Source organism: Passer domesticus, chromosome 5 (assembly GCF_036417665.1).
Source record: "Passer domesticus isolate bPasDom1 chromosome 5, bPasDom1.hap1, whole genome shotgun sequence".
NCBI classification, from domain to species: domain Eukaryota; kingdom Metazoa; phylum Chordata; class Aves; order Passeriformes; family Passeridae; genus Passer; species Passer domesticus.
This window is the reverse complement of record NC_087478.1, coordinates 74,796,636-74,810,490: the sequence shown is the minus strand read 5'-3', so window position 1 is coordinate 74,810,490 and position 13,855 is coordinate 74,796,636. Positions and strand designations below refer to the sequence as shown.

The 13,855-nt window shown below is 40.6% G+C and overlaps 1 protein-coding gene and 1 long non-coding RNA gene across 2 annotated transcripts in view; one reads left to right on the top strand and one right to left on the bottom strand.

Moving 5' to 3' along the window:
* The window catches only part of BORCS5 (BLOC-1 related complex subunit 5), a 61,566-nt gene that overhangs the window by 28,570 nt on the left and 19,141 nt on the right, over positions 1-13,855 (top strand). Inside the window, exon 3 of the mRNA XM_064421102.1 lies at positions 13,663-13,820. Within this exon, the coding sequence (XP_064277172.1) occupies positions 13,663-13,820 (158 nt within the window). The remainder of the gene's footprint in view (positions 1-13,662; positions 13,821-13,855) is intronic.
* LOC135301004 (uncharacterized) lies at positions 4,762-13,667 on the bottom strand. Its single transcript, XR_010362762.1, has 2 exons — positions 10,646-13,667; positions 4,762-4,988 (listed from the first exon to the last, which is right to left on the bottom strand). It is a non-coding gene; the product is annotated as an uncharacterized LOC135301004 (long non-coding RNA).

Below are 13,855 nucleotides of genomic sequence, written 5' to 3'. Positions count from 1 at the left end.
ATGTTCCTCTGGCTCTCACCACCAGCCTTGTAGCGCTGCTGTGGCAGTGTAAGGAGGAAAAGCTTTACATTGACCCTCTTGCTATGGGATTCCCTGAGGTATGTGAGACCCTCTGGAAGCTTTTCCATTTGATCACTTCCTGCTGGAGCACGCTGTCTCCTTCAGAACACTCAGCCAGCACGGTGTGGAGGTAGACTGGAGCAGTCTCTGGTGAATGACCTTGCTGGACTCGTGTGCACTCGAGGCCTTTGCGGTGACTCAGCTCTGGGCACGAGCAAAGAACAGTGCATCAGCCCTCAAGGCACACTGGACAAGGAAAAGAAAAAGCTGTTGTGTTTGTGTTGGCTGGAGCCTTCGATAAGTGCAGGCAGTTTCACTTGGGAAGGAGGAACAATCAGGTTTGTTGCATGTTCCACTCCTTTACCGAAAGCTTTCAGAATCAAAACAAATAATTTAACTGCTGTTGCAAGTGCTGTCCTCCTCTCCTAAGTTAGGTCAAAAGAAGGGGAAAAAATAACACATTCATTACCTACACAGTTAAATGAAAATATTTAGGGTTCTAGTGAATTTTTAGGAGAGTCTTAAGAAGTCAAAGCTCTGGACTTTACAGTTCTACCATGTTATAAGTTGTTTTCTACATTAATTTTAAATAAGTTGAAGAGGTAGATACTGTTACGTGTTGATGTTGCTCGTGTTTCTGTAGAGCTGGTTTTCCTATTCTTTCTTCTCCAGTCCAGGAAGAGATGCATATGTGTCTGCACTATCACAGTTTGTTTTCTCATTGCTTTTAAACTTTTATTGTTAGAGCAGAGATGTAGAGTCAACATGTATTTATATTAGTAAGAACAAGAAATGCTTCATAATTTGAGAAGAAAAAATGGTTTTTCTATCATCACCCCTGTGGTTACAGGTGATCCCAGTTGATCAAAATTCTTCCCCTACAACTTCAAAAAAAATGTGTGGCCTTTACTGAAATAAACCTCTCAGTCTGTTTTTGTGTTGTTTGAAAAAGCAGTGCTAAAATCACTGCAAAAGTGGAGGTGTTTGCATAGGACCTGATACGAAAACAGCATCTGGAACAGCTGCTTTCTGTTAATAGCTGCAGAATTAATTGTTGTCAGTGTCACAAACCAAGTATTGTTTCAATGAAGAGAAAGTGAGCTTTATGGACGTGTATTTATATTAATGTTAAACTCAGCAGCTGAGTAACTGTTCAGTGTTTTTAGTTCTGTTTGGCTGTTGTGCCTGTTTTCTAGTACTAGGAGCATCTGGTATTAGTATGTCCTCGTGTACCACAATCACTCTCCTTGGTGGTATTCCAGTGTTGTACGTATCCATAACACGATCTTCCTCACAGCGCAGGGAGATTATGCCAAGAGTGAATTCTGTGCTCAGGGAGGTGCTTTTATAAGTTTGCATGCCAGACTCTGCCCCAGACTGTGGAAGAATGTCTGTCTGTCTGTCTCCGGATCGTCCCCAGAGCAGGAGAGTTGATGTAACAGCTGTGAGGAGGGAGGACATACCTATGGCTTTGTGTTTTGTGCTCCTGCTGAGGCTTGTTGGTGTCCTTGTGAGCCAGCTTGGCTCAGTGGGATGAGGAGAATCCAGGAGTTTTCTGGTAGGTTGGTGGGCTGAATCCATCTGTGCAGGAGCTCAGTGAGAACCAGAACTGGAACAAGAAAGGCAAGGAGGAGTGGCAGAGCAACAAGATGAATTCCATTTTCAGGACAGCACCCCAAGATCTACTCAGGATATAGTTCTGAGAGCGTGTCTTTAACAGGGACAGGGGACTTTTCCAACTGCTAGGAGGCTTTCCAGCTGGAAAGCTTTATAGATATTGTAAAGGACCTTATAAGTACCTTTGTGGAAACTTAGAGTATTGGGAATATTTTTTTTGTTTTGGAGTGTTTTGACTTTAAGGAGAGCATTGACTTTGACTTTTATTCATGGAGAAAGTTTCTTAGACTTTAAGATAGACTAGAATCCATGAAAGTGTAAAATGGATTATAGAGAGTAATGTAGGTGTATCACTTAGATGAAAAATTTAAGTTTTGAGATTTTTAGTATGTTGTAAATAGAAGCAAGATAGAAGACACAGGCTGTTGTCCTAGGTTTCTTCTTCATGCTTTTCCTTCTTCATGGGTTTGAGTAGCATTTTGTAATTAAGCAGAAAAGTCTGCATTACAGACTCTATGGAATCAGTTAATGAGTTAAAAGAGAAAATAATCTGTGTCAGTTCTTAATTAAATAGTTTAGTCTTAAGAGTCCTTGTAATGAAAAATTGTTAACCATTTTGTACCTTCTAATGAAAAGCTACCAAACTCACAGTAGTAAACTATTTTGCTAATAAAAAATAATAAACACATTCAAATATAAACTACCATCTCAAGTGCCTTCAATCCAAGCCCAAAAAAACCAACAACTAATACCCCAACATACCGTGAAGGAGATGTGATTTAGGATGAGCAAAACTCCACCTGCCACTTATTAAAACCTTTATGGTGACGTTTTGCCGTAAAATGACTGATAGTTTCCATGACAGACATAGGAAACCGGTTCGTGCTGTGTGTGAGCACACCATCAGCAGGCTGGATATAGAAAAATAAAAAAAAAAAATAAGGGGGGATGTTTTTACAGCTGCCCTGTTTTGAGGGGGTTAAGTGGAGGAATGAATGAATTGTTGTATTCTGGCTATTTCTAACTGCAGAGAGGTGGTGCACGTGCTGGAGTCAGGCTCAGGAAGCTCCCAGGCTTCCTGACCCTGGGCTGTTACTTACAGCTGGTAAAGGCAGTACTCCTAGACTGCAGTTGCCTAGAAGGACAGGATCACACAAATGTTGTCATTAGGTATTCAAAGCTTGCTTAAGTAGCAGCTTATTTTAATAGTGAGATTACGCTCTTTCATAATAGTTTTACTAATGAGTTCATTTACTGAACTGCAGAAGGAATGTAAACTGAGAGGTGCAGTTTGCTTTATTCCCCCCCTGCCCCGGGAATTTTAAAACAACTCTGTGCTAAGGATTCCTTTTTGTGCTTTGTCTTTCTTCAAGGCATGTTGCACTTGACAGTATTTGACAGAAGATGATAAATACAGAGGTAATACAGAGCACAGAGGGCCACTTACTTCTGTAAGTGTAATTGTAACTGTTGAATGTTTTAGGTGCCATAATAAGGCCCTGCAAGCTGAGTGATTAGTTTCTTAAAAATACTGTCAGAAGTAAATAGTGTGTGTGGTGTAGCCTGCTTCCCTCCCCAACTCAGCTTTTAGGTCATTTCAGTATCCTAAATTTAGTTGTTACAATTTCATGCCAGCTCCATGTTTCCTTCTGAACTTTTTAGTAGATAACCACTTACCCTAAAAAACAAGAGAATCCAGTTAAACTTGCTATAAGAAAAAGTAAGGAACCATTTCTTAATTTCTGTAAAGTATATGATGTATGAGCTATGTATGTAGGGATTATAAAATATCAAATGTTTCCTCAGCCCTGCTTGGACTTTGCTACTCCTGATCAGTGCAGCCATTTCAAGTCAGGCTGGTGAAGAGTTTTCAGAGTAGAAAAGTGTCATTCAAATTAAAATTGCACATGACATGGCAGCCCACATTGCTAACAAAACTGCTAAGTGATAAGTTGGGTTGCATGTGAGTAAAGAAGATAAAGTAGAAAATGTCAACTCTGTTGCATTTACAAGCTTACTCTTGTTCTTTGCTGTATTTTCCTAGAGATAAATTACTGTTCCTAGTACCTGTGGCTATAACGTGCCAATAGTAGATTTTGGACAGTGCTTCTTTAATGTACATTTTAAATATTGCTCTTGAAAAACAGGCAAAGGCCATGATATGGCCATCATTCTTTTTATTATGGCAATGTGCCATTGTTCTGTCCACTGTATTGTGTGGGTACAAAACTGATAGGAAGTAAATGAGTTGGAGTTGATGATTGTTGTGAGTCCCTTCCAACTCAGAATATTCTGTGATTCTGTAAAAAGTACCGAAGAGGAACTGTGTTTCATGAATATAAATGATGGTTATACCAGCACTGGGCTTGGTTTGCAATTATAAAGTACTGATAAAACATTCACCAAGAGATCCTATTACTTATTTAAAAAGGAACTCTTTTTGTGAAGGTTTTCTCTACCACTTTTAAAACAGTTTTCTCCATGCATGGAAAACACTGAAATCTTGGACTTGCCAAACCTGTTAGTAAATGGCCTGTTGATCAATCTTGCTCTGTATCATGCTGTGAAAGTAAATTGCAAATAAGACTCTCAGATTTACATCTGAACTGAAGAAAATGCCTGAAAATAAACTGACACTGTTGCCTGTTAATTTTTTCCAAAGTTCTGGGCTCTTGGTGTAAGCAGCACAGTGCATGTGCCCCATTGTTTACCTGGAGTTAGTGTGTGTACACAGGCTGGTTATTGTGGGATAGCAAACATACCCCAACTTCATGTGGGTGCCGTTGTGCTTAGAAGTGATTTCAGATGTCACCTTTTTTCTAAACCACAAATTGCTGTATTTTGGGGCTTTTTTTTCTGCTGGTATGGGCTGTGTTGTGGATGCACCCATGCACTTTTGCCTAAAATAAAATAAACATTGCTGTGAGGCTTGCCTTTAATACTAGTAATAGAATCAGTTGCATGGGTTTTGGCTTGTAGTTTTTAAAAAAAATTCTTTAAAAGAAATTGAGTTTATTTGATCCTGCTGTCCCATTTCTTACCCATCTACAGCCTAGAAAACTTTGCAGCGAGAGAGATACAAAAGGCAGTTAAGGTCCCATTATTTTAAGGAAGATGGATGGACAGGTAAAGTTGAGACTCACTCAAGGCTTTGCACACATAAAATAATTGACACTGAAGGGACATTGGAGTGACATCTTGTTGCTGCTGGAACAGAGAAGTTCTCCTCTGTCCTTTCTTCCCCCTCTCCTGCCTCTCCTGGGACAAGCTCTAGTATTTGATTTTGTGGTGCTCTGATTCCTTTTGCTCCCCTCGAGGAAAGAGAAAACCACAGGATTAGTTGTCTGTGGTTTTAGTGGAGTGAATAATTTTCTGTGCAAGAGCTGTGGTGAGGCACGTGATGAGGAAGGTGGGAGCTGGATCTTCCTTTCCGTGGAGCATGAGTTTGGGAGTCAGAAGGAAGAAGCTGTTGATTTGGCTCTGGCTTCTATGAACCTTTAGCAGATATCTGGGAATCTGTGTGGAAGTGTCAATGCTCAGGGCTCAGCCCTTGTGGTGCTGTAGGAAATGAGGCTCCTCTGCTGCCTGTCCCTCTGGTGTTTGGTATTTGAGGGTCAGAGAAAGGGAGGGGATGTTCTGGTGCTGAAGTCATCAGGCCAAGGGACAGCAGCTTCCATGTGGTCTCAGATAAATTGTCGAATGTCTTGGTGTCCCAATTCCTCATCTTTTAAGATGATGTTAGTCTTGTAGCTTTTGGGTTTGCAGAGTAGTTAGAATATAGGGTCAGCTGCAGCCCTTGGATGTGTGGTGCTTGTATGATCAGATGATTGTACCCCATAGGTCTCTTGTAGTGCATTTTGAAGAAAAAAAGGGTGTTGCAAAGCAAATACAGTTTATTGCATAGCATAAGAGCATCCTCTCTCACTCCCTGTGAATAACCCTGTCCTTTTTTCCACCCTTGTGTCTATTTTTATACTTTGAGGTCTGCTGCAGGAAGCTGGCACTATGATATTGGAACTGTTTAGTCAAAACCACTTCTTTTCCATATTCTGTTCTCTAGAAGTGAAAAGTTCACGGGAAGATGGACTAAGGAGGATCTTGACACTTTTAGTTGACGAAGTGCAGCTGTGTGCTTTCTTCAGGCTATATTGTGTACCTTTTTCCCTACCTGAAGCTGCAAAAGGAGTTTCCAGTTTTGTGGCAACCTCTGGGAACTTTTTGAAGGTGTAACCCCTGGGCAATCTTGTATTTGCAGAGGGGCACATCTTTCTTTCAGACTCCAGACTGAAATCTCAGCACCTGCAGATGTTGCACCTTTTTTTCCTTTTCTTTTGGACATTCAGGTTCCTAACAACCTAAATGAGGCAGCATTTCTGATTTATTTCAACTTCACTTATTTTAAATATTGCAAACAAATACTTACTTAATGTAAATAATAGTAACAGCAAATTCCCCTCTGAATCAGTTTCTTTAATGTAAGTTATGTGACCTCAATAGGTGGAAATTGGTAACAATGTGGGGGGTTTGTCTTAGTATGGTAGCAAGCTGCCTTTTTATAGAAGCCTAAATGTCCTGAATCCTCTTAATGTTTGTATTTAAGACACGTGGTGGAGGAAGAAAAGGGGAGGTGATTTTACATTTATATATTTCAGTGACTAATGTCTTGCAGGCTGTAATTTAGAGAGTGTAGGAGACCCAGGTGGGGAATTGACACAGAGAGCACATTTGGGCTCTGTGCTCAGAAAAGTTGCCTCTTAAAGGATTTGACAAGAGGAGAGTCCTCAGCCCCTGTGTCACCCATGCAGAAGTAAATGGTCACATGGTACTGACTCCAAAGCAGAGGGAAAATCTGCTGCTACAGCCAACATTCTTTGCAACAATACAAATGTGTTCTTTGCTCACACAATAGCTATTCAGTTTGCCTACAGTCACTGTGCTCCCCCACTAAAGTTCAAAGGAATTGAAAATATACAAAGGCGACAAAGCCAACTTTTGTTTTGGAGTGAATATGTATTTTAGTACAAGGTATTTTTTTCACGGAGATTTTTAAAAATTAACTGCTCTGAGTAAAAGATCATGTGGTCATCCACATTTCAGCTTAAAGATTTCTGGATGAATAGTTGCGATTTTATTTTTATTTAATGTTTTAATTTCTTTATGATTTACTTTTACTAATTACCTTTTTCTTAGGGGTGGCGTGAGTTTTCAAATTTGAGTGTATAAATATTGATGTTTCCTAACTCAGGTGTTATAAAAAACACACAAACAAACAAAACCTTCCTCAACCAACCAAAAGCAAGCCATCAAAAACCCCACAACAAAACCAAAACAACCTTAAGAAAAGTTATTTTAACTGTTCGGGCTTTGCTGAAAATTTAGTCTTTTCTTGGTTTTTGAGAATGAGAGAGGAAATACACAATTAGAATTCAAAGCATTTAGTCGGTAAGAGTCCTGTAAATCCAATTACAATATCTGTATGCAAGTATTTAATACCTTTTATTCTGCTAGAGGTGTGCAATTCTTTCTTTTCAGTAGATGACAGTGCACCTGCATAGAGAATATATGGAAATGAGCTCTCTCTTGCAGCTGATGACAAGCTGCTGCCCCCAAACAAGTGCAAGCAGCAACGGTCAAGAAACAAGACTCCGTCTTTAGGGATGTAATTTCATCTGTTTCTTCTGTGGATCTTTTTTTGGTACTTAGGAATCTTGAAGGTACTGGCAAAACAATCTTCCCATGCAAATAGCAACAAGGAAGACACGATGATAGTTAATCTGTGGCCACTGAGGCCAGACTTTATTTAAGAAGCTGACCAGACTGGTAGCTTCTACCTTTAGAAATGCTTGATGAGGCAAGTTGTGGGGTTGATAGTTTTTAAATACCCTTGGAACACAGAAAAATTCCTGGAAACTTGAAAAACACTAGTTCTTTTTGAGCTCAGACTAATGTTGCCTTGATGATAGTAAATGAAATTATTATATATACTACATTATTATTACATACTATAGTAATAATAATCTACTATAATCTACTCAGATTCACATGGAATTGGAAGAGCTGAAAAATTTTACTGTCTTGGATTAATTTTATGAAGAGGAATATCATAAAAAAAATGCGAGTGGCAAGAGAAGTGGGGAATGGCTGAAATAAGTTTCAGGCAGTACAGGTGGGTTTGAAGAACGGTAGAAGGAAAAGCAGTGTGAAGGGACCTGTAGGCAAAAAGATACCCACACTCCAAAAACAAAAAAAACCCCAAACCCAGACAAAAAGATGCTTGTGTTAGGAGAGTGAAAGGTTAAAAACTGTAGTGGATTACTTAGGAAGTCATCAGGAAAGCAGAATAGAAATCTCCTTCAAAATGGCTTGAAGGAAAGCCATTTTCTACTTGTATGTGCTTAATAAAAAAAACCTAAAAGCTTTTTAGGTTCTCTAGAAGCTTGCTGGAGATTCTGTGGGATTGTCTCCAGAAAGGACTTTCAGAAAAGCATCATTCTTCACGAGGATGAATGAGAAGTGTTCACAGAAGAGGTTTTAGAAAAAATGGTAAAGCCCATTGTAATAACCCTCCAAAACCAGGTACCAGCATCAGGAATGCCTCTGTAAAGCTGATGAGCCACTGCTAACCATGGTGTGGAATCTGGTGCTTTATTTAACCTTGGTCTTGGGGGAAGAGGTGATGATGTGCACTGTAGTCCACACTCTTAAAAAGGATGTTGGTCATTAGCAGGTCCTGCAAAGGGATAGCAGTTACAAAAGCATCTGCATTTTTAGAGGTGTGACCAATCTACTCTGGAGAAGAATTGACTTGGATTTTAAAGAGAGAAGTAAGGCCTCAGATTAGAGGTGTTTGAAGATATTACAGAGGTAATCCAAGAAATTCAGTTATCTGTGGGAGAGGAGACTGATCCAGTGGGGTTTTTGAGCTTGGAAAGATGTTGGAATGAAGTACAACCTGCCCAGACTTCTGTTGTGTCACAGCACAACTACAGAGTGTAAAGCAAGTGAGAAGGGGTTTTTCATGCTGTGTGAATAAGCATCATACTTATTGTCACAAGATATTGTGGAGATAAAGATACACCTTTCAAAAAGGAGTAGTGAAATCCTAGTATCCACAGCTTCACTGAGCACAGTCTTTTCTGCCTGAAATATTTATTAATATCTTGTGAGGCATGAAAAACATGGGTTTTTTTCCCTAAATGTCTGCTGTTGTTAGATGTTGGAAGCAGTATTCTGGCAAGATAAACTTCTGGTCTGATTTAGGAAGGTGTAACTTCTGAAGTCCTCTCTTATATTCCACAGAAAGATTGGTTAGCTCATGACAGCAGCTCTTTGTTAGAATTAGTAACAAGACCCCACAACATCATATGCTTTGCTGTCTGTAATAACAAATTAACAACCTACTGGTTTTCTTCTTGTAATGCCTGCTGTTACTGGTTGAAATGGGGATTGACAAGTGGAAGTACGGAAGTCAAAAAGAAATATTAATGCTTTTCAGGTTGGAAAGCACTCAAAGTGTTGTTGGGATTGCCCACTAAAGCAGCAGAACATGACTGTGGTGGGGTACTGTGTTCTGTATGTTTGCAGGATCAGCATTGCGTGAAAAGCTTGCTTTCAAGAACTTCACTTCTAGTCATAAAAATGCTTTTTAAACTAACAGCTTTCTTCTGCTCAGTAGGATATGATTTGTTGGACGTGTATGTTGACCTGGAACCAGCAAGGAGATGACTAAGTAGGAGGAAAATGGTTTTAACATGCCTCTGCTTTGCCAAGGAATATGGAAACAATAACAGATTTGTCAAGTCTGTGGGTCAGCTAGCCTTGTAGTGATATATGATATTTCTCTGTGCACGACATACTTGGTGTATTGAGCTGGTTTTTTCTGAAGTATCATTGTGCTTTAGAAATGTGACTCCTTCTTTGTCCCAGCTGCTGTTTGTCACCTCCTGGTCATGCTGTTTGCTGACCAGATGTGTGAGTAGGTGGGAGATTTGACGTCTCGTCATCATGGCAGGCACAGAGGTGGTCTGTGGTCTTCCTTGTTTTATGGTGTAATGGGATAGCCAGGACTGTGCAATGTTTGGCACTTGCCAAACCCTTCTGGTCCGTGCACTGGAGCTGTGCAGGAGGCCTTCTCCTGTTCTCCTGTTCCTGTTTTCCCCAGCCACGACACCCCCGTGGAGCCCTCCCTCCTCATGCTGGGGTGTGTTATATCACTCATGTGCCAAGGAGCTCTTCCCAAGGCTCCAGACAGTGCACAGAGGATTCCTGGTGTGCTTCCTTCTTTGGAAGAGAACCAGCAGCTTGAAAAATGAGTATTCAGTTTAATAAGAAATGAAAGCTCTCGATGCTGTTTTCTTTTCATTTAAGAGCAGAACTGTGCTCTTGTGGGGCTGGGGAGTAATAATCCCACAGAAGAAATCACAGGAGCACCATTTCCTCAGTGCAGAAGGAATAGTACACCAGTGCTTGGTTGCTCTGAGATATGCTGGTGGCCAGGTTCAAGTTCTGGATGTTTCAGGAGTGAGCCTGAGCCACTCAGTGACCTCTGTCTCTCCCCTTTTTGGCACTTGTAAGAGTGACCTAATAAATATGTTATTGCAACAGATGTGATCTCATATCCTCTTACAAACCACATGTAGACCAGTCACTGAGGGATGGCCCTGTTCAGTGGAGAGGTCAAAATGTGGGACAAGGCTTTAAGAAGGAAGCAATGATTTTCAAGAGGGGAGATTTTTACTAATACAATATATTAATATAAATAAGATTTGCTAAAGCACAAAATGCAGCAAATTTATTAAATCACAGAATGGTTTTGGTTAGGGGGATGATCAGATGGTTTGAGGTTTTGGTTGGGAGGATGACAAGATGATCTTTGAAGATCATCTAGTCCAACCACCCTGTCACAGGCAGAGACATTTTTCACTCATTTTCACTAGATGAGGTTGCTCAAAGTCCCATCCAACCTTACCTTGAACACTTTCAGGGATGGGACATCCAACTTCCCGCCACACTCATGTTTACAATGTTTAAAGACAAGTTTACAGTGTCTTCCTTATGTCCAATTAAAATGTCTTCTTGTTTAAAACTACTGTCCCTTGTTCTGTCACCTGGTAAAAGTCCTTCTTTGTCTTTTTCACAAGCCCCTTTAAATACTGCTAAGGTCTCCCTGGAGGTTTCTGTTTCTCAGGCTGAACAACCCCAGCGCTCTGTCTTTCCTCACTGGAGGGGTGTTCCAGCCTTCTGACCATTTCTGTGTCCCTGCTGTGGCCTCACTCCAGCACGTCCATGTCTGTCTTGTGCTGGGTCCCCGGAGCTCCAGCTGGGGTCACACCTGAGCGGGGCAGAGGGGAATGTTAGTAAGAAATGTTAGGATTTATAGCATGGTTAGGAAGTGGTTACAGTGAGCAGCAAAAAATGGTGGATTGACCTCCTGACAATGGGAGTTCCTGTCAGGCTGCATGGCCTTTTTGGGCTCTTGTTTACTGTTCTTTTTCCTTTCTTGCAAGTTGAAAATAAGCTAAATTGTTCTCTGGTATTGTCAGCATTACCCCAGAGGTCTTTGGAGAAGCTAATTCCTTTGGTTTCTCCTTACTGCATCACTCAGAATAATACCATAGTCTATCTTTAAGCAGCATATGATGTTTGTTTTTTATCCCTAGTCCAAACATTTGTACTGGATTGTATTTCCCCCTCTGCTTCTTATGAAGGAATTCCAGCTGAATAGGGAATGTCTCCCTTCACTCGAGTTTGTGTTTTTCAGGATAGGAAATGAGAGGCTTAAGTTTATTAATTTTTGTTTTAGCATTATGTAACCTGTGCAAGGCTGTAAGTACATGAGTTTAAGTAGCATGTTCTTTATTAGCTCATTTTACAGTCCTTGGCCTGTTCCACTTCAAAATTCTCATAAGCAGGCAGAAGTTGGCCTAAGTACATACTTCATGTTAATTAAATCTCTCAAACAGTGTCTAGTTTTCTTTTTCCCCTTGAAGTTGGTGAGAGATTTGTAATAAAAGAAAATTAGTTTGCTGATAGCATCATGTATTTGATCAGTGCAGAGACAGGATAAGTGCCTCAGGTATATGGTGAACTCTTCATTCCTGTGTGAACATTCAGCATATTAAAAGTTGACAACATTATTTGAACATTCATCCTGACAAGATAATACCGTAAAAGATCCCAGTTTGTGAACTGAGGAAGCAATAGAATATGAAACATAAACAATTTTTAAAACATCTTATTTCCTTCAGCGAGTTTATTTCTGTCAGTTTTGTACTTTACCTGAAAGTAGATTTGAAAGATCTGCATCTAAGATTTTGTTTGAGGTTATTTCCTCCAAAATATAAAAAATAACTTGACTGTTGCTAATACAGGGTTTTGAGACTAAATGGTTTGTTTCTTCTCCTGACCTCTTGACTGAGGCAACACAATTGTAGTGGACAAATCAGTAAAACAAAATTACCTTTTTTTAAAATCTCTTATAATGAGGTTTTGTGTGGAGAGCAATTGAGAGCATCCTGGAAGAATAAGATGTTGAATGTTGATGAAACGTAAACCTGCTTCTTCTTCATATTTGATGAAGTTACTGTCCTACTTTTATTTTCATTTTGGTCTGCAAATGTTTTCAAAAAGGTTTAACTTGCTCATATTCATAAGATATTTCTAACTTGCTTCTTGGATTCTGTCTTGTTCTTGTGCTTTAGCAAGAACTCGATGTCACCCGTTGTAGCTTCCAATAGGCACGGGGGCCATTCAAAATACTTTCCATTTTCCACTGAGGAACATTCTTAGAAGAGCTTTTCCAATCCAAATAACTGGCATTTATTACTTTTTAATTGCTTAGTGTGATACTTGCTTACATTTGCTGTTTTAATGTCTTTTCCTGTCTGTAAAATGAGAGTCCCAGAGGGCACATGCGTGCAGTCACTGAATTCAGTTTACATAGCTTGATGGATGTTTTGGGAAAAGCATATTGTGTGTATGTGCAGTTTGTCACAGATGGTGTCCCAACAAGGAAAGAGTTGTGCTAATGCTGAAGGAAAATGAAATGAAAGTAAGTAAATGAAATAGCAAAAAAGGGATGGCTTGAGAGCTTAGCATCATTTTTTCCAGCTGCTGTGGGGGAGGTGGTCAGTGTGGCACACACATGCTTGAGCTCAGCAGACATTCTCAAGTTGCACTGTGTAGGCAACAAACAATAGGCAGGAGAAATTTCTCTGGGCAATTTTTCTCCTCTGAATATTACCAGTGTCCCACTTTTAAGTCCAATGTCTTTTCTTTGGTGAGTTTTTTTGTGAAAAAGTAGGTAGAGATCTTAATTCCATATTAAAGAAGCAAAAAGAGGTACATTGCTAGTCTTTGAGAGTGTAAAGAAAATCCTTAGAAGGTAGAAGAGTTCTGAAGCTTTAAAAAAGGCAAGGTAGGCAAAATGCAGACAATTCACCCCTAATAATTGAACTTAAGGTGGGCCATTTATTTACTCAGGTTTATTTTGAGGTACCAGTGAATTTTTAGAGCTCTGGTCTTGGCAGTGTGAGTCTGGTGAAGATAGTATGACTCCAGTGCCCTTCTGAGAACGCAGATTTCAACTCCTTCCTCTTCTGTCTTACGTAAATTAGGAGAGGGCTCATTCTTCACAGTTTAGGATTGCTTGTGGAGGAGAAAAACCAGGACTTCATATCACTGAAAACTGAGGAGATGTGCATGATGGACGTGCATGATGGACGTGCATGATGGACGTGCATGATGGACGTGCATGATGGACTTGCATTTAGCGTCTGTTTAGGCTCTGTCAGGGAGGGCCGAGCTCTGTGGCAAACTGTTCTATGCACTGCTGCAAATTCAAAACATCCTTAAACGACTCTGAATTAGCTTTTTATCACCCCTCATAAATCTTGCCGGCCGGGTTCGTTCTGCTGTCTCTCCGATTGCCGCTGAAGTGCCACTACGAGCAGTGGGATTAACTCTGGGCCTTCCTTTGCTCTGCAGGGCTCCTCAGCGGGCAGACGTCTCCAACCAACGCCAAGCTGGAGAAGCTGGACCCGCAGCAGGTGCTGCAGCTGTGCCTGCGCTACCAGGACCACCTCCACCAGTGCGCAGAGGCCGTGGCCTTCGACCAGAACGCGCTGGTGAAGCGCATCAAGGAGGTGCGGGCCGGGGAGGCGCCGGGGCCGCGCTGCGG